Source organism: Liolophura sinensis, chromosome 2 (genome assembly GCF_032854445.1).
Source record: "Liolophura sinensis isolate JHLJ2023 chromosome 2, CUHK_Ljap_v2, whole genome shotgun sequence".
NCBI lineage: Eukaryota > Metazoa > Mollusca > Polyplacophora > Chitonida > Chitonidae > Liolophura > Liolophura sinensis.
This window is the reverse complement of record NC_088296.1, coordinates 12,247,936-12,270,018: the sequence shown is the minus strand read 5'-3', so window position 1 is coordinate 12,270,018 and position 22,083 is coordinate 12,247,936. Positions and strand designations below refer to the sequence as shown.

General features: G+C 37.8%; 1 protein-coding gene across 1 annotated transcript in view; it reads right to left on the bottom strand.

Moving 5' to 3' along the window:
* The window catches only part of LOC135462494 (neogenin-like), a 129,265-nt gene extending 119,248 nt beyond the window's left edge, over nt 1-10,017 (bottom strand). Inside the window, 1 exon segment of the mRNA XM_064739721.1 lies at nt 9,778-10,017. Coding sequence (XP_064595791.1) covers nt 9,778-9,880 — 103 coding nt within the window. The 5' untranslated portion in view covers nt 9,881-10,017.
* Between the last annotated feature and the right edge of the window lie 12,066 nt (nt 10,018-22,083).

Below are 22,083 nucleotides of genomic sequence, written 5' to 3'. Positions count from 1 at the left end.
AAGATAAATCTAACACAGTCTGAACTTCCCGGATATTTGGTTCTCACAAAGATAAATCTAACACAGTCTGAACTTCCCGGATATTTGGTTCTCACAAAGATAAATCTAACACAGTCTGAACTTCCTGGATGACTGGGAACCAATTATTATTCAGTGCCAAAGTTGGATCAGAATTCGAAATGGTTTTGCAGGCAAAATGATTTGATCAAAACGATTACTTTTGCTGCTGACATTGATCAGGTCCAATTGATAAACAACACATAAGAAATGTTTACTTCTTCTTGAAAAATACATGTTTTTTTCATTAAATTACAGTGCTCATTTGTGGAAAAAAAAAACAGTATGTACACAGACTGAGCTAAAATTTAATTACACATGGAAATTTGCAAAGTTACACTGCACCTGTATAAATGTACATCTAGATGTTATTTGTTTATTTATCTGACTGGTGCCTTACACCATACTCAAGAATACTTTACTTATACAATGGTGGCCAGCATTATTGTGGGAGGAAACCAGGCAGAGCCCTGGGGGAAACCCACAACCATCCGCAGGTTGCTGACATGATATGAATTACTTAGCACATAAACAATTCTGCAAGTGACAAATTACAAATGTCTTCTACACATGTTATAATGTACATGTATATACACTGTGTATGACCTACACCTAAGCAAAGACGGTGTAGTGCATATCCAAGGACAATAGATATAGCTAAGGCAACAGTAAGTACAGACTGTGTACGTGTATATTCAAGGACAATACATATAGCTAAGGCAACAGTAAGTACAGACTGTGTACGTGTATATTCAAGGACAATAGATATAGCTAAGGCAACAGTAAGTACAGACTGTGTACGTGTATATTCAAGGACAATAGATATAGCTAAGGCAACAGTAAGTACAGACTGTGTACGTGTATATTCAAGGACAATAGATATAGCTAAGGCAACAGTAAGTACAGACTGTGTACTGTATATCCAAGGACAACAGATATACCTAAGGCAACAGTAAGTACAGACTATGTACGTGTATATTCAAGGACAATACATATAGCTAAGGCAACAGTAAGTACAGACTGTGTACGTGTATATCCAAGGACAATAGATATAGCTAAGGCAACAGTAAGTACAGACTGTGTACGTGTATATTCAAGGACAATACATATAGCTAAGGCAACAGTAAATACAGACTGTGTACGTGTATATTCAAGGACAATAGATATAGCTAAGGCAACAGTAAGTACAGACTGTGTACGTGTATATTCAAGGACAATAGATATAGCTAAGGCAACAGTAAGTACAGACTGTGTACTGTATATCCAAGGACAACAGATATACCTAAGGCAACAGTAAGTACAGACTGTGTACGTGTATATTCAAGGACAATAGATATAGCTAAGGCAACAGTAAGTACAGACTGTGTACTGTATATCCAAGGACAATAGATATAGCTAAGGCAACAGTGAGTACAGACTGTGTACTGCATATCCAAGGACAATAGATATAGCTAAGGCAAAAGTAAGTACAGACTGTGTACTGCATATCCAAGGACAATAGATATAGCTAAGGCAAAAGTAAGTACAGACTGTGTACTGTATATCCAAGGACAATAGATATACAGTAGCTAAGGCAACAGTAAGTACAGACTGTGTACTGTATATTCAAGGACAATAGATATAGCTAAGGCAACAGTTCCACATCAGCTTCTATCCAAGCAGCTCCTCAGCTGGTACACAGCCATGACCATGTGTTCCCAAGAGCTGAGACAGACTCTCCTAAGGACCAATATGTCAACCATGAGGTAAGAAGGACCTGGGTGCTTGGTGCTGGTAGGAGATGGGTGGAGGGTAGGGGGAGGAAGAAGTGGGGGACAATCTGACCATATGGCTAACACTGCTGCCCAAGAGAGTCCTGGTACAATATTAACATTCTTTGTTCTCGGCATCAAGAGTTTCAGCGCAGTGCTTTCTTAAATCCAAACGAACATACGAAACCAAATTCAAATATACAGCAAAATGTTTAATATGAACTTCTCAAACATCCAGTTTATGTGTGCTTATTTAAATTTGTATCAGTCCCTCGAGTCTCGGCTCAAGATGTCGCAAATTAAAAGCTGGGAATCTTCGCTAGCAATACAAGGGGCTTCCATACTGTGTCGGATAATAAAATCTGACTCATAAAATTTGGGGATAATGAAAAATATCACAAACATTTTTCACAAAAGGCGTAATAAAACTAAAACCAATCATTCAAAGTCTCTGATACACATAAATAGATACACAAACAGACAATGGATAATGACAGGTATTTGTGACATAGAACAGATGAAGAAAAACTGAATATTTAACCTTAATTTTACTACTTTTAGCATCCTTGCTAACCCGCCGTTTCATGAACGTCCATCTGGATCACTAAACAGGCATCTCATGTGTAGCATTAACACATCACTTTGACAGCCTTTAATACAGTCCAGTTGTGTGCTTCAGGGTAGGGGAATTCACATTCCTCCCAGATTAAAGTGTCTGATAGGACAATGATAAGACTAAGGAAAGCCACAGATGGGAATTCCTTCAATACTTGTCACTTCATCAGTTCATCGTCTGCTCCTCAGCTTTGTCAGCAAAGTACTCTTGGTTATGGTATTTTGAATTCACAAACATTCACGAATTTCAATGATCAAATCAGACAATAATTCATAGTTTTTTTACATGAGTATACGTAAAAAAACGACAAAATTTGAAGACTAATAATTAACAACATTAAAACAGTGGAGATGTTTCACCATAAGACTGGAAATAAATGTCCACCGCTGAGGGTTCTAGCTAACAATTACAGTCCATTAATGTCCACACATGTATACATACTGATCATACGATATATATGTTAATCAAAATGAAGCATGGATTTTTTTCAAGGGTTTCTCGAACATTTTCTGGATTTTTTTTTCATGAAAATTCATTGACATGCATTCATGACTACTGTATCTGCCCTAAAATTTGTCCCAAAACATGCCTTTTCAGTAGGATACAGTCATACTGTCCTCTTTTGCAAACAAAACATTTAGAATCTGGCAAAAGGAGTAAATTTGTCATGGACAAAATGGCCGGTTTGTAACAATTTCCTTTATATTTCCACTTGGAAATGAAGCATGTGTATTCCATGTATTACACCATATAACTACCATGTTGTAACTACGATGTTGTAACTACAATGTAACTACCATATTGTAACTACCATACTGTAACTATAATGTAACTACCATACTGTAACTACAATGTAACTACCATACTGTAACTCCAATGTACCTACCATATTGTAACCACAATTTAACTACCATATTGTAACCACAATAAAACTACCATATTGTAACTACCATATTGTAACTACCAGTGCAACTACCATATTGTAAATACAATACTGTAACTAAAATGTAACTACCATATTGTAACTACCATGCTACTACATGCACATGTGGCTAAATACCTGTAACATTTTGCACAACCCACAACATAAATGTGTTTGCCAAATGCCAAATTCTTAACCAGAATCATATATCTGTTAAGCAGGAGCCTTTTACACACATGTATTTGTGAAAAGATAAATTCTAAATAAGAAGTAAACAAGAAAAATTATCATATCATCAGTCCTCCATGCAAAGGTAAACATTTCCTGTCCCAAACAAAAACAAGCAAGAGAGAAAATTGGGATGGCAGACTTTCTCAAGGATATGAAAGCTTAAGATTGATTAGGCAAACTTCTCTTTGCCCCTTTTTTCTCTCCAATCTTTTTTTCTTTGATGGAGACACTTGCCAAACTTGATGTAGAAATGGGTGGTATGAACAGCCATGGACTGTCATATCAAAATACACAGCATCAATGAATGCCATTCAAAATAACTGCTAGCACTGTTGATGTCAACCATAACTGTTAACAATGAACAACCGTTCACACGAACAACAGTAACTGGTAACCTAAACAGTACGTTTTCAGTGCTGAAAATCATAGGAATTCTGTTTTCAAACTGCATCCAAAGCAATATTGATGTATTCAATGAATCTGATGAGTATTTACGGTCTTTGAGTAATGACATTACTGAAACAGCAAACATGTATATATAAATGTGCCTTCTGAATATATTATACAAGAATATCTACATGTGCGCTACATACATGAGCAAACCTAACTATATACAAAATGGCGCAAGTGTGTGTATTACAGTATATAAATGAAAACATTTGCATCCATGTGTTTTCAGGCATGTACATGTATGTGTACAAGCAGACAGTGTGTACATGTATGTGTACAAGCAGAAAATGTGTACATGTATGTGCACAAGCAGACAATGTGTGCATGTATGTGCACAAGCAGACAATGTGTACATGTATGTGCACAAGCAGACAATGTGTGCATGTATGTGCACAAGTAGACAATGTGTGCATGTATGTGTACAAGCAGACAATGTGTGCATGTATGTGTACAAGCAATGTGTGCATGTATGTGTACAAGCTGACAATGTGTACATGTATGTGTACAAGCAGACAATGTGTGCATGTATGTGTACAAGCAGACAATGTGTACACATATGTGCACAAGCAGACAATATGTACATGTATGTGTTCAAGCAGAGAATGTGTACATGTATGTGCACAAGCAGACAATGTGTACATGTATGTGTACAAGCAGACAATGTGCACATGTATGTGAATAAGCAGACAATGTGTACATGTATGTGTACAAGCAGACAATGTGTACATGTATGTGCACAAGCAGACAATGTGTCCATGTTTGTGTACAAGCAGACAATGTGTCCATGTATGTGCACAAGCAGACAATGTGTACATGTATGTGTACAAGCAGACAATGTGTACATTTATGTGCACAAGCAGACAATATGTACATGTATGTGCACAAGCAGACAATGTGTGTTTGTGTACTAGCAGACAATGTGTACATGTCTGTAGTCTGGAAATGCCCTTCTCTACATGTGCAAACCCCCAGCGCACAGGTAAGCGTGTAAGTAGACAGGGGGTCGGGTGATGAGGAGATCTGGGTCAGCCAGGTGTGTGTGGGGGGCACAGACAGGTATGTAGTCAACCCACACTGTGTACTTAAGCCCTAAACCTGCCGGCGTCGTCAACGAGTTAACTGAAAACCACGGGTCAAACCTCTGCCATGGGATTTCGGGGCTGTTCGACCCCGGAATTTAAAACTGTTGAAAACTGAATCAACATGATCCGTACTATACCTTTGCTGGGAGAGCACAGGTACGATAACACTGATCTGGGGCTAAAACTTGGCAAGGTTAAATGGTAGTTCTAATATCAGCATTATCAAATGTTTTTATTCGATTTTAGTCACGTCCAGATTCTTTGGAATTTACATTACATGTAGATGAGACGAAAATATGGATCAATCTATAACCAAAGAATCTGATAAAAATTCCTACAATGCTGAATTTAACAACAAATTCTGACGCATGTTCATCAATCTACAGAACATTATTGTAAGAATTCCTTCAGAGTTTTGTATAAAACCATTAGACTCGGTCATACAGACACAGAAAAGTTATTCCGTCCTTTGCACGTGAACACTGTATAAAGAGACAGGTGCGTATTGCTAAACAGCGTTCAGCGTCATATATGCAGAAGAATCTATGAAAATAGATGACTGTTACCCTGTATCACTTGATACTGTTTTGCTTACCTGTGTATTTTTGTGAGAAAACTGTTACCCTGTATCACTTGATACTGTTTTGCTTACCTGTGTATTTTTGTGAGAAAACTGTTACCCTGTATCACTTGATACTGTTTTGCTTACCTGTGTATTTTTGTGAGAAGATTGTTACCCTGTATCACTTGATTGATACAATTTTGTATACCTGTGTATTCTTGTGAGAACATTGTTACCCTGTATCACTTGACAGAAACAATTTTGTATACCTGTGTATTTTTGTGAGAACATTGTTACCCTGTATCACTTGATTGATACAGTTTTGTATACCTGTGTATTTTTGAGAGAAGACTTGTTACCCTGTATCACTTGATTGATACAGTTTTGTATACCTGTGTATTTTTGTGAGAAGACTTGTTACCCTGTATCACTTGACTGATACAATTTTGTATACCTGTGTATTTCTGTAGCAGATGCACTTGAACTATGGTGTTTATTCCACAGGGAATATTTTCAAAAAAGGTTCATGCTCAACATTTTCCTAACAACCTTGTATTGTGTTAGCACCAATAAAAGAACTCGAATATGTGCACCATACATTATAAAAATTATACATACTCAAATCTGCCAGTCTGCTCATCTCTGTCATCAAGCCTTGTCTAGTCCCATTACATTATCTACACTCCATTACATGTGTGTACAAGCCCTGATAGACTGCTCAAATAGCCATTCCTCACTGTAGTATTATGTAATTTATTAGGGGTCATAAAATTGCCATTAGTGTCAAGGCTGCATCAGGCAGAGACAAAAGGTTGTTTGGGGATTCTGCAATGCTTAAAATAAAACCATAAAACCCAGCTGCTCAGTGATTTGGGGGGCGGGGTGGGGGGGGGGGGGGGGGGTGGAGGTTGTGCTCGCAGGGTACATGGTGCCTAATGCTAGTTTATTCACTGCGTGTATGTATACAGGAAAAACTTGAAGATTAAAGTGTGATTACAGTGTATGTATGAGCCTGCCTGAGGGTTGTCCATAAAGTTATGCATTTATACCACATCGGATCAAAATCATCACCTCTAACTAGAGATGAGCACAGCCCGATTTATTAATCATGGACTTTTTCAACTTTTCATCATACATAATTTCATGCACATCTAAGGAAAAATACACAGGTATACCAAAATCGTACCAATCAAGTGATATAGGGTAACAGTCTTCTCACAAAAATACACAGGTATACAAAATTGTATCAATCAAGTGATACAGGGTAACAGTCTTCTCACAAAAATACACAGGTATACAAAATTGTATCAATCAAGTGATACAGGGTAACAGTCTTCTCACAAAAATACACAGGCATACAAAATTGTATCAATCAAGTGATACAAGGTAACAGTCTTCTCACAAAAATACACAGGTATACAAAATTGTATCAATCAAGTGATACAGGGTAACAGTCTTCTCGCAAAAAACACAGGCATACAAAATTGTATCAATCAAGTGATACAAGGTAACAGTCTTCTCACAAAAATACACAGGTATACAAAATTGTATCAATCAAGTGATACAGGGTAACAGTTTTCTCACAAAAATACACAGGTATACAAAATTGTATCAATCAAGTGATACAGGGTAACAGTCTTCTCACAAAAATACACAGGTATACAAAATTGTATCAATCAAGTGATACAGGGTAACAGTTTTCTCACAAAAATACACAGGTATACAAAATTGTATCAATCAAGTGATACAGGGTAACAGTCTTCTCACAAAAATACACAGGTATACAAAACCGTATCAAGTGATAAAGGGTAGCAATCTTCTCACAAAAATACACAGGCATACAAAACCTTATCAAGTGATACAGTCTTCTCAAAATGCCGTAGTAGGTGTTACATTTGACATAAAAATTAGCTAGCTAATACCAACAACAATGAAAAGTTGTACAAAACTGTTTGAACAAGTCCCTTGAGAAAGAACAAATTTTGAAAACCAGTACAAACAGCTCAAGTAATTTCACAGGGAAAAAATTTCAGCATATACATTGTGCGTTTTTGTCTCACTCAAGTGACAGGAACTCTACACAGTTCAATGTTTCTAGTCAAGCCAAATAGGTTTTTTTTTTTTTCAAAAGTTATTAAAATTGAAATATTTTATTTGAACTATATACAAGCAACCTGTTTTAAGAAAACTGCAATTTAGCTGCTGTCAAACTTGAACGAGATTGCTTTACATCGCAAGGTACTACCTGTGCTATTTACGTTCATACTCATAAGCCTTAAAGTTCCCTACTGCCAAGTTAACACTACAACAACAGTTCCAGGCAGACAGACAAATCTCCACGCTCTGCTATAGTCAGACTTTAAGATCCCGGACTGTACCAATACCATAGCTCAGTTCTGTTACAATATCATTTTTAGATGAGAAACTATAAGACTATCAAAAATCAGCACTTGATTGATGTAATGTATATTCCGTAAGCTTCAATGAAGAATGGGAGAATGACAGCTAGAGAGGTAATCCTATATCAGACTATCTGAATGTCATCAATTTACAAGATATTACTATTTAGATAGGCAATACAAATGTACGGCCAAAAAATTATTATGCATACGAAAGATATTTTTAAAAAAGAGCCCATTAAATTCTAAGTGATGTGTCATTAGTTAATATTTAATATATATACAATATGAAAGTAGCATACACAACTTGAGCTGCCCATGTCAAACATGTTTGGATATGCATTGCTACAATGTAGAAAAAGCAAACCCTAAGATTCAAAAGTGCCTTTAAATCAGCAACTGACACTAGAGACATCTGCCTAGGCTCTGATGACATTGGGTTGATAAATACGGAGATGTCAGACTCGGAATTCGCATCCTGATCCAAGACCTAGGCTAGCTCAGATATTGATTCCATACAATCGGAGAGTTTCACTTGGGGGAAAAAAAGAGCACGGTACATTTCGTCTCTAACCGTACAAACGTTTCAAGGCTAACCAACCCCGGTACAAATCAATGACTGCCAGAATTGTAGTAATACCAGCAGTAAGACAAAAACTGAAGAAAATCCCATTCAACCGTATCTCTTGGACACCGAATCTGTAATGGCTTTTAAGAACTTGAAGCTCTGATAAGATTTTACGAAAATAAATGGTAACTATGACAATAAGCATCTTGCAAAAAAAAAAAAAAACAGCTGGCTTTCTGCTTCTTTCCAAAGCCTTGCAGGAAACTGCAAGTAATGCATGTGGCACGATTTAATGCCATCAGTGCAGCTCTGGACAGTTTCAGTATTATATGATAAAATGTGATAATTGACAAGATTTATTGATTTTTTTTTTCTTTTTTTTTTTTTAATATTTACTATGTGCACTTGGAATGTCAAATTCCTGGTTTGTTTAATCACTGCTTTAATTCACACTGATATCAAAGTTTTTGAAAATCTCCAGAACAAATGTTGATAAGGCTGTCTGTGTAAACCATATCGAATTTGATAAACTTTAGACTACTTACACCAAGGGCATACTGAACAAATATGGACTTTGACTAGGGAAGTTCACTGTCCTTGGAGAGGCATCAGTCAGTGTTTTTACAGGTTTTAAAAAAATAATCACACCTGAAGATATCACTAGAAGAACAACCCTGAAATAACTTGTAAACGCCAAACTATATGGTTATGTCACATTTAAACAGTGAACGAAACTTTCATTAATGGCCATGTGAGCTCTGCAAATGAATGAATGGATGGATGAAAAATCTGACACAGCAAAGCTGGCATCATTTTGATATGCACTCTGAACTGAATGTATGAATGACTGACTGAGGGAGTGGGATAGAAAGAAGAGTGCAGAGCTGGGAGAACGAATACAGGCCGCGGCTCAAATCTAAACAAAACACTGCGGACCGAAAGCCGAATTTTGAACGTCTCGCTGAAGAAAACAAACAAACGCATGCCGCTGAAAACCACGAAAGTTTACACACAAAAAGTCTATCTAAAACGCCCATTCGCAGTTCTTCAGACAAGCCCAGTTCTCGATGTGATAAAAATTGACGATAAACTTGTGAACAGAAGAAAGAAGAAGTAGAAAAAAAAACTTGATAACTCACCCATGCCAGAGTTCGCCGTGAGCGCTCGTAAAGGGAACACCAAGATCGCCAAAACATCGTACAAGTTCCCCTTCGAAGGCGATCCGCTAGATTTTTCAGCCATTTTAGCTTGTTATTTTCACAAATCCATACGATATGAAGTCCTTGGGCCGCACATGAGGTAAAAATTTCGGCCCCACGCTCCGTAAAATCCACAAAACTCGACCGCAAGGTCCGGACTATGCAACTGTCCCTTCTGCTTTCGCCATTACCGCTTCGTACTCATCATGGTTGAAGCACTGGGAGGTCAGCGGGTCAACTTCCTTATTTGGCACACAGTTCATTTGCATTGGAGAATCCCCCGCTAGATGGCGCTAGCTAACGGTGGCAAGTGCCCGTTGAGGCTCCAGACGGGTGGGACCAATGTTTACAAAATACAGTGTAAACACAGATTCTTTGTCTCGCTACAGATATAAATAATTTCACAGGAAACAAAAATAGGTTATCTTCAAAGGCACGCTTAGGATGTAATAATCTCGAGCCTCTCCTCGTAATAATCCTGGAAAATAACAATGCATGTAAATCGAAAACACAAACAGAAGACTTTTGAATTTCTTGCTTCACTTAATGTCGCATAATGGTTTCTTGATTCTCTGGAGATTCCACTAGGAGAAAAATTTTCAAATAATAATAACTGAGTGTCACGACACGCCGGCATAAACAGATAAAACAAAGTCAATAATAATTAAAAGAACTTATTTTTCACCAGTTTTGGTGTAAATTGTTCGAAGGTAAATTTATCATGCCACGGACACGAATCCTAATTCGAGAATACTTTGAAACGTGTGTTAGTCGCTTCCCCATCCTTTGGAGACCTTAGCACAAACCCCTAGTCCATTAGGATGGAACAGTTCAATTTTCACCGGATGCCAGACATGACCTTCACTGTGCTAATGCCACGTTTTACATAACCATTTCATGGTTACAATACAAGCATTAAATGTTTGCATGCTGAGGGCATATGTAAACGCCGCTTATTGTGAATAAATGTATGATTCATAATCAATGCTAGAAAGTAATACTCCAAACGTGACTTTGATCTCCGGGATGATATGAATAATACAATCCATTATGTGATCAAAGAGGATCATTTTCAGAATTATCCGACAATATGGCGGGTAGCGCTGATAGACAGAAATTCCATTTGATTTCATTGTTCGATTTTAGAGTTACCACATTTGTTAATCATAATGATAGTAGAGTTTAACAAATAAAATCTAGTGAAGTCACAGGATCAAACGCACGAGGAGACAAAAAAAGTTTGCGACATCCGATACCACATCTGCCATTGAGCTACACACACACCATGAAAAAAAATACGAATTTGAGGACCTTTTTAATGGAGTGAAGAGCATTTAAACGTTGGGATACTACGGCGATCTATGTATTCGATTGTGAACAATGACGTCACAGAGGGTTGTCGGAATTTGACATTCAATCACTGCCATACACTTACGCATTGAAAAGGCATATAGAGACTGTCAGAGAATGCATTATAAATATATTTAGAGCAAGTGTACCTTTGCGCACACTATTTAGAGCAAGTGTACCTTTGCGCACACTATTTCAAGTCCAAAATACGGATTTGATTTCACTGATGTATGCTCTTTCCTCAAATGAAATATAAAATCGAAGTTTTCAGAATATTTTACTCCGATGGAAAACTTCTAATAATAATAAAAATAAACATCGAGCTGTTTCCAGAACTATCTTTTGTAGTTTTCATCTGCTGCGTTCCTTCTTTTTTTTTCTTCTTTGCCTTAAATAGGCATAGTGTTGCCAAAGATATATCTCGGGAACAGATGGTTGTTCCATCCAACATAATTTGACGCCATTTTGAGGTGCTTGATGCAAGTTCAGTCATAGGTTGATCGAATGTCAAGTGTTTGGCACCCTCAGTGCTCTTCGTTTCAACTAGTCAGTGGAGGATTTTGGGAACCAATTCAAGAAGACTAGAAGAACATCAGATATTAAGGATTGGAATGGAACTCTTGCTCTCAGAAGTGAAAGACCCCACCTAGATATAACCACGCTGGATTGGAATGCTATCATGTGTGATTTTAAGGCATTGGTTACGTAAACCCCTGTCTGTCATGGAATCGCAGTCCCGATAGGCCTAACGAAAAGGATTATCACGATGTGCACAGCATTACTATAATCTACCGCGTGAAATCCGATTTATCAGCCAATGAATTCATCACGGGATGTAAGGTTGAGCTGTATTAGTGGATCTATCGTCGTGTATTAGCCTTTACTCAAACACTGATAAATAAAACATTTTAACGGTGATCTGATTTAACTTAAATATCTATACAAATTAAAGGGATTACTGGAGGGGTCATTCCACTCATCCACTAATCCACTAAGCCCTCAATCCATCTATACCCACACCGTAATAAGTGCTAACATTTAACACGCATCAAAGTATGTTTATATTTTTAAATGCGTGTTAATTTCATAAATACGGTAATTTATAAATACACATAGTTATTTTATAAATACTTATACTGATTGTATAAATACCCGCATTTATTGTATAAATACAATCATAGTTATTTCTCAGTAAGGCTCACCACCATGCCACAGATGAAGGACACCCAGTTAACCAGTGCCTGACCAATAACCATATGCTGATCGCCACACAGCGGAAGTACACCCAGTTTTCAGATTTTAAACTTTTAGGTAAGACTTGACTGGAGAATACAGTTGGATTGCAGTATTTAAATTTTACATGTTTGATATGTTAAATATGAGCTATATGTACATTATATATGTATGTATATTATACATGTGATATTTATATCCAGATAATAACCGTGTTGGAGGTGATTATTATCTGTGTAGAGTATAAACATGATTGGTGTTCAGAAGGTGTTTATAGAGTTTACAAATTAAACGTGTTGTTGTATAAACATGTTTAAGGGTGATACAATTAAACAATAAGCATGTTTATTATCTGTTGCAAAGAGATGTTTGTCACGCGTTTAAATGTTAGACATCTGTTTTTGAGTGTACCCGTCAATAATTCCATCCGCTAACCCATCAATTCGTCCATAACACGCATCATCTATAAATCAATTCGTCCATAACATGCATCATCTATAAATCAATTCAGCCATAACACGCATAATCTATAAATCAATTCGGCCATAATACGCATCATCTATAAATCAATTCGGCCATAACACGCATCATCTATAAATCAGTTCGTCCATAACACGCATCATCTATAAATTAACAAATCCGTTAGTCCACTCAATCACCCATCAATCAGTTTATCCATTCAATCACTTACTCCGCTATCTCCATTCTGTATTCAACCCATCCGCTATTCTTAACATTCATTAATTTCTCCAAACATCTAACAACTCATCATCCATAAATCATCATAAATCATCATTAACCTTCAACTATGTTGTTGCCATGACTTACCCCTCATGGACAAATCAGTATAATGCATGCATGGTATAGGCCTACACAGACAGGCATATTTAAGGTGTTTGCCGTTTCATTCATCAGACCAAAATTCAAGTCTCTTGGAACAGTCTACATTTTTATACGATTTGTGTATGTACAGCTGTATAGATTAGCGGCGTTATAAATGCTACATACAACGTTATTCCCAGAATCGATACAATCGATTGAACTGACTCCAGGCAAATGCTCCTAATTGATATTATAACCAAGACGCTTAGCGTTACGGTGCATTCGCATATTGCACTCTATCCTTTGATCTGTATGTTATTAGTTCTATAAGTAGGTATCCGCAGCCGCCGCTTGTTTCAAAACGTTCCTCTCGAACGCTGAACCGTTCCATTAATCAAAGGCGTTACTCTTGTAACCAAACTCAAGAACCCTTAAGAAGCCAAGACGAAGACGTAGCCAAATTTCATTGCATCTTCTGAGAACCATCTCTTGGCTTTCAACATCCCAATTATTAATGTATCAACTTAAAGCTATATCCGACATTGTATTATTTACATGGCTGTATTAAATATGGTTATTATTTTTTTTGGCAATGCGAGATTGATTGCTGCGCTCAAAACTTATCGACATAGCAAAACCCACTGATTTTTTTTTTTGTGTGTAGAGTGGGTGCTTATCTCTAAAGGAGTTAATATAAATACAAAATCGATATTTCTGTCAGTCTACTTTCATGCATACGGGAGTTGAAGATACCGTAGTTTGCACGGCGCCAAAATGAATTATATTAAACGTGCAAGTTGACATCATAGTGTAGAATACATGTATAGTAGAATACATGTAAAATCTCTGTAGAGAAGTAAAGGTCAAGGTTTTAATACTTTCGCCCTTTTTCGGCCTCGTTCTTAAGAATTGAAACATATGTTAAGTATATATATGTAAATTGTGTTTTCCTATAACCGAAAAACGAGCTATAATATCGAGGAGGACTATGTAGTAAATCTCAAAGGACAATGTATAGGTTACAATGTCATAAATTCGCTCTGCCTCATTTTAGCCTATCGAAGATTGCTCCCAAGCCGTATCTCAAATAAGTCGTTTACTTTGTTGTTGAAGACAAACCTGTTTCACGCTAAAGTTTACTCACTAAATCTTCCGCGAGTTCTTTATCAGCAATAAAGATCGCTCCTTATTCAGAGCTGGCGGAATAATTTATTGCGTACAATTTTCAAACACTGGTCAGTTTTATTTGAGGAGCTAACTGAGCAATCACGGTGCAGCTATATTTGACACCCCGGGCACAGAGATTAATATCCCAATGTCATAAACAAAATTTGACCGTCCATTATGTACAGCATTTGTACTATATACAATGACAAATGTGGAGTTTCCCTATATAAAGAAAGTTTTTATAAGTTCTCTAAACCCAATCGAGAACGATTTTATTACGAGCGTTTAATATTGCAAAGCTACGGCTTTATATACTGTATATGTTAGTTTCAAAATTTATAACTCGACCAGAAATAAAAACAACGCTACTGTTTCAACAATAAAACCGAAATGCACTGCACGTATAGAGAAAGGAAGTATTTCCAACACACAAATATATTGCATAAAAAAGACATTGCATTTGACTCCTGCTTTTTCTCATTGAAGCAATGAAACATTACTTCTTGCTTCATAAGTTCTGAAATTTATTGATATATTGAACCATAAATACACAATGTCCTGTTTTTTATTCATCACAGTTCCGGAAGATCAGGTTCCAAAAAAAAAATACCCTTAAAACATATGATTTTGTGTATGGATATAACAACTCCATTTTCTTCCTTCAGTTCTTTGTTTTACTAATCAGTTATACCTTGTTCCTTCACACAGAAACCCAGCTCCTAAATAACTGAAAATTACTTCAGTTTTCTGTGTGAACATTATGTGGATGACATCAATTACAGCTTTTAGGCTTATTGTTGAGTTTTCCTCGTAGTGCAAACTAGCCCTTGAATGTCCCATAATGACTCACTTAATTCTTTGCACACGCATGATCTCTCATACAGTATTGGGTGGCTGGGTCCATTGTGCACGAAGCCCTCTTCAAAATACAAGCACGTAACTGCCATAACGACTTGATGTTTACAGAGCTGGTTGATGCAGTATAGTAGTTACACATGTATGGTTTCACCCGGGTCGGGTCATACCAAAGAATTTAAAAAAGGTACTTAACTGAGAGAAAGGAGGTGGCCTCCGTGGCTCATTTGGTTAGCGCGCTAGCCCAGTGAAATGACCCAGGAGTCTCTCACCAATGCGGTCGCTGAGAGTTCAAGTCCAGTTTATGCTGGGTTCCTCTCCGACCGTAGGTGGGAAGGTTTGCAGCAACCTGCGGATGGTCGTGGGTTTCCCCCAGACTCTGACCGGTTTCCACCCGGTTTCCAAAATAGGCCATGATCAGGTCACAAATATTAAGCTTTACACAGAGTGTGGCAGATATGAATTATTGAACTCGTGTAAGATAACAGTGCAACATACTTGATTTGAAGTCATCCAGACGTAGGCACCAATATTATCCAATCATTCGGCGACGTGGTATTATTCGCCAAACTTCCGGTATCATGCTTGATGACTTCCGGTCTGTCTCACCAAGCCATTATCACAATTGATAAGTTATGTACCTCGTAAGCAATGACATTTCGTCAGCCCATTAAGTCACTCTTCTGCAGCGTAACAGATGATCTGATTTTCAGAAATGACATAATTTCCACTCTACCGAATCCAAATAACGATGCAGAGTGCGAGGCTTGGGTCTGGTGATTAATTATTAGTGTAAAAACTATAAAAGCTGTACGCGAATCCATTCAATGACAGTTACTTCGGATTTCGCTAAATTAAACAGGTTGTGAGTTCAAAGCCAGCTCATGCTATTTCGGCTAATTTTTTGTCTTGTTAAAAATATCCATCAGTTTGTTAAGTACATTAAAACGTATGTCATTAACGTGGGGCTTTGAATTAATCAATAAATCAAACAATCCTTCAATCAACAACATGCACGCATCCAGCTAATCAATCAGTCAGTCAATGTGACCAGTCAACTAAACAGTCGTCAATCAGTGCCACGGTACTTTAGCATGCAAACGATGTTGTTTTAGTAATTTCATAATTTCAAGTATTCATAGTTTATAAGTCATTCCTCTGAGCTAAGGAAATTAAGTTTGTAATTAATACCTGGTATAATTTATTTATTTATTTATTTATTTATTTATTTATTTATTTATTTATTTATTTATTTATTTATTTATTTATTGTGTAGTTATTGAACACCATATATCTACTCAAGAATGTTGGACTTATAAGCGATGGCGGTTAGACGTGTTGAGGAAATTGGACCGCCCGGGGTAAATCACCTTGTTTTGGGACTTCCCCGCGTATGCCGTATACGGATATGTACGCAATATTGACGTAATACACGTGACACTGTATCATATACTAGACAGAATTTCTCATAGGGATGTAGACAATTCCTGCAACTGTTTTTTTTTTTTAGGAGTGGTACAAAATATAACCAAGTTATACATATATACAAGCTCTGAGAAAAAATCGAATGTGGATGCCCGCAGTAGACTAGATCAAATTCAAATGTTATTGGCCTGGAGTTCGAAGTGAAAAAATGTCCGCCCGGTTATCAGATATACTTATAAATATGTATAAACGATCAGGCCTGCGATGTTTTCTTTTTTGTATTTTTGTAAGAAACATCGTATCAAGTTTCTACAGCAATAACTCTTTTATGCAGATTTACTGATTCCCTCATTGCAATGGAAAAAATCACCCAGCTAACCTATGCAAATACAGGATACAGGATTGCAATCTATATTGTAATCACGTACATGTACATTGTGTGTCTGTCACACACTGTTACATAATACCACAACAAGGTTATCTTGAAAATCGTTACAGCAATGGATGGCTACGATTTTTTTTGTCTTTTATTTGTCTGCCTTTTTTTCCCTTTGTTTTTGGCTTAAATGCGAACTAATGTAAAAAAAATTTGACTGATGGAGTCGCGGGTCGGTTTCCTTCAACCATAACATACTGACAAACTTTCCCACACGTGACTTACAGATATGTGCCCAATATTGTTGGAAGACGGGCAATCTTCAATTAAAGTCTGAATGCGTGAACGGTTACACGAGTGTCGTCGACCGCAAATTGTCACCAAGACGCAAAGAACACTCAGAGCGGAAGAATGTACAAAATTCTCCAAGGCCGGGATTGAACTCCGTCATTAATACACCTGGAGAGTAGTTACAATGTTAGCGGGGTTGAACTCTGTCATTAATATACCTGGAGGGTAGTTACAATGTTAGCGCAGTCCTTCCAGCCATTGAGTGACGAAAACCAAGATTTCAGTAACATGGCAATGGTTAGAAATATACAGTCCAAGAATGTTACTACTGTATATTGCTACATGGTGTTGATATTTACAGCTTTAACACCTCCAATGTCTCTTCCATACTTACAAATCAGAGTCATATAGTAATGCATATGAAATTATGTGATTCATATATGCTACTGGTATGACGTGTCCATAATGTTAACGTTTATATACCACTACTGAGTGGTAAATAGAATCTAGCATTTCCCGAATAAGACAAAAGCCTTTGATGAATTCTCGGAATTATGTAAATCTTATATTGGTATATGCATGTCCCCATTATATGGTGGGGGCATTTTGATTTTGTCAACACAGAAACCTTCCTGTTACTAAAGAAAGATAGCCTTTGATGAAACACACTCTCTGAAAAATAATAAAAATGCTGCCAGTGTTTGACTTCGGATGACGGTCAAGACAGAGAGTTATATGCTTCAGAGCCTGTTTCCTTGGGACAGCCTAAATAGATTTGGAATTCCAATTCAACATGGTGCCCGGAAGTCTTCCAACTTGCCAACATGGCTATTAGCTGGTCTCTATCACAACGGACGGCCATTCCTGACAGTTATCAGATAAGATTATATCGTCAAGCAGAACAAAGGCGAGGACAACAGGGGGACATTGTTAAGGCGTGTTGGAGCACGCTATAATCTGATTTACCCATACGAATACAAACGACCTGCACAATTCCGACAGGAGTCTAAATGATGACGACACGCGCGTGCAAGACGCCGTCGTTGTGTTTGCGCGTGATAACGGATGACCGGCGCCGTGTGTCTAGGTTCAAGGGAACTAAATTAACTTGACAATTCATTGGTTTTGGTCCTTTGTCGAAACAGTTCGAAAGGGTTCAACCGGAATTTGTTTTTTCAATCACTTTAAGGGCTGAAGAGAAACAATAGGCTGTTGGTTGAATTGTTCAAATGACCTCGGGATATATAGTTTAAATTAGCATCACGTTGAACTAATAACAGAAAACAAGATAATATGTAACAAAAAAGTGACAGAAACAGGTATTTGCTAACATAAAAAGTTTAGCTTCACTTTTCCGAGAAAAGAGGTTGGAGAAGGTAATATACCCTATGTTTTATGTTTCATTGACTGCTGTTTAATGAAATATTTTATTTCACTGAGCATTCCCCAGTGTGATACGTGTTTTGTTGGTGGATGGAAAGATGAGGAGACCAGCAAACCTCATGTAAGTCTGGACAATAGATCGGCTTCTTCTCACCATGGTCCAAAAAACAATGTAAGCAGGTAAATCTTGAAAAAAACCTAGTCAGAGAACGGGGTTGATCCCACACATCGGGTCACTTAGAGATTGAAAGGCAAACCTCATATATCCAGATGCCGAATATCGAGCCAAATAAGCTTTTAATTTTTCAGTGTGATACAATATATTGACATAAATTAAAATATTTTGATTTATGTCATCAGATCTGATCGCTTTAAAAATACTTAATTTTGTGTGTTGAGGGAGGGATGGGGTGGGTGAAGTGGTTGGTGCAAGCTGACGTTGTGGCCTTGAAGGTTGTGGCTTTGTGTAATCTCTGTCATGTACACAGATGTTGATTTGTATGCAAAGGCAACTTCAAGTAATCACACAACTTCTAGCCTTGTAGAAGTCGATCTGCAAAACTGAAAAATTGCCGATGAGTATAATTACAAAGTTTACTTGTGAGTGAGTGAGGATGGAGTGAGTGAGTCAGTGTTTGGGGTTTAACGTCGTATTTTAACATTTTCCCACTCATATGACGACGAAGGAATCCTTAGAGTGTATGTAATGTGCTTCCTTGTTGCAGGACGGATTTCCACCGCTCTTTTATTCAGTGCTGCTTCACTGAAACGCCTTACCGAAGGCATGTAAGCCGCCCCGCCGAGCCATTATGCTGATCAGTCGTTGCAGTATTCCCTTCATGCTGAACGCACAAGCGAGGAAGTTACAACTTCCTCTTTTAAGGTCTTAGGTGTGCCTCGACCCAGGATTGATCCTGGATCTACCGTTCCCGAAGCGGACGCTCTACCAACCTAATTTTACTTGTGTCATCAGCTTTCGAATTAGAGTCATATCAGTGTATTCAGGAGAGGGCTAACTACTTGATGATTCAGTTGAAAACTCTCTTAACTCAGTCCATTGTCTGTGTCAACGGCTTCGCATTATCTGTTATAATCACAACTTACCGCCAGGGGGACTCTTGCTCGCGTCACAACAGAACATCTGCACGCGACATCTCCATAGAAGTGCACGCGGGAGCAATCGAATTCGCCCTGATTGACACCGAGTGAAATGGATACGTCCCCAAGCACGTGGTTAAGGCGGCTCATGGGCTGTGGTAACGACGTGTGGATTTTGAACTCATCTTTCTCCAGCAGTGGACCATTAAACACTGCCTATGTTTAGTCATACAAGCATGTCATGTGCCGTTGGTGATAATTTTTGTCAGAAGAATTGTGAGTGTAAAAAGAAACGAGGATAAAGGAATGACAAAAAAAAGATTCTTGAAAAATTATCTATTGTTCCTATGAATGCTAATCTTTTTTTTTTCTTTTTGTCGTGGAGGCGACAGACCGCATGGCGCCGGGCGTCTCCAGAATGAGATATTCCGTCAAATATATTTGTTCTCTCACGCGGAACAACAAACATAAAATCGCGCCAGTTTCAATTTAAAGCACTAATTTAAATAACAACACAGTGAGTACTGTTTTTTACCTTGATTACCCAAACAGCTCTTTGGCGATAGAAATGAGTCAACGTCCCCATGCAACATCAAAGCCGATCCTTCCCTAGTCGCCTGTAACGTGTCATTTAACTCAAAAGCAGTTTTTGATCGGCATAACAGTAACTTTGTACGCCGATAACAAGGTGTTGACGATTGCAAACGTTCACAGATGGTCAATTGTTTGAAGTTGTATTATGACATTCGTTTTCAGGAATACTCCAGAGGTGTGTTTTATTGCCAGTTTTTATCTATTTTTAAATCTAACTATCACGCAATATACACCATAGATGGTAAACGCAAACGAACGAAAATAAAAATCATTTAATTTGTCATTTAATTAGTCACTTGGACAACCAATCAGTCATCTTACGACGGACGTGGGTGAAGAAAGGGTTGATATTTATCCACTTAAAGTCAGTTGTATGGGCAGAGGACACTGAGTGGTCGGAAGAGACAACCGACCTACGCCAAGCATGTGGCAAATCTAAAGAAACGGCGAAAGTTGGGTTCGAACCTGCGCCAGGGGCCAATCATGTAGGTAGCTAATCAGTAGGTAACTGAGTCAGAGAGGACTTCTGCATTCACTAATCCATTCTGTGTACAAGACTACAGCGTAGGGCGTAACACCAGAGTTGTGAGGACTGTCACAGTTAAACATCTGACAGATGGCCCAACGTACCGCTAACAGCTGAAATCCAAACACTTCACAGTTTATTTCAGTTGTGTTGTGGTAGTATTACCAGGCCTGCTGACGTCGTCATTTCTTCGGCCATCTTGCTTATTCCATCATTTCTTCGGCCATCTTGCTTATTATTACAAAAGCTTTTATTTTGTAAAAATTAGGCGAAAAAATATGAAAAAGTAGTGTAAGAAACTATAGTGAAGTAACACTCTTAAAGTTAAAAATGACCCGGTTTACAGTTGAACGTTCTTGAAATCAGTTCGATACCAGTAAAAGTTTAAAAAATGAACTAAAAAATAATGAAATCGTGGAGACCAATTTCCGCTGGCGACATCTTTAGGAAATGCCAGGATAAAAAGAATCTGCAAACATGCCACTCGTCCACCAGGTATGCGTCATAAAAGGGTTGAATTGCCATCTCATATGGGGTTACCTCTGGTTCGTCAAGGGACAAATTGTCGGAAACCCCCGATGGCTTCCGATGACACACGAGGTGAGTCAGACGTCACGTGATATCTCCACTGGGCATGAACATCCAGGTTGATATGCTTTTTGACAAACGCATGTTGTCGGCAGGTTTAAGAGTTGCTTGTGAAAAACCCTTAATTTGAACAGAGCAAACTGCAATATCTCATGCCATTAGCTTCACCGCGGTTGTATGCTGTATAGTCCTGCAGAAAGCCATTTTTGTCTCAATATCTGGCGGACGTTAGACGAAAAGACGACAAACAATATAACCTGAATTATTTAGGAAGAGGGGTGGAAAACAAGCGGAAATAGCTGCGTCCTCGGCTTATAGAAACAGTTCGAGTCTGATTGGTTAAAATAATAACATGACGGCATTTTTGATATGTTCATTTTGCGCGATCTTACTTTGAACTGCGGTATCTGGATTGTGAAACATCGTGAAGGTAAAACGTTAAGCTGTTTAAAGTTCATGTGGAACGCTTCTTAGAAGCATATATGTTTTGGGTTTAGAGTTGTCTTTTCGTTAAACAAACTAAAAATACAGGAAGATA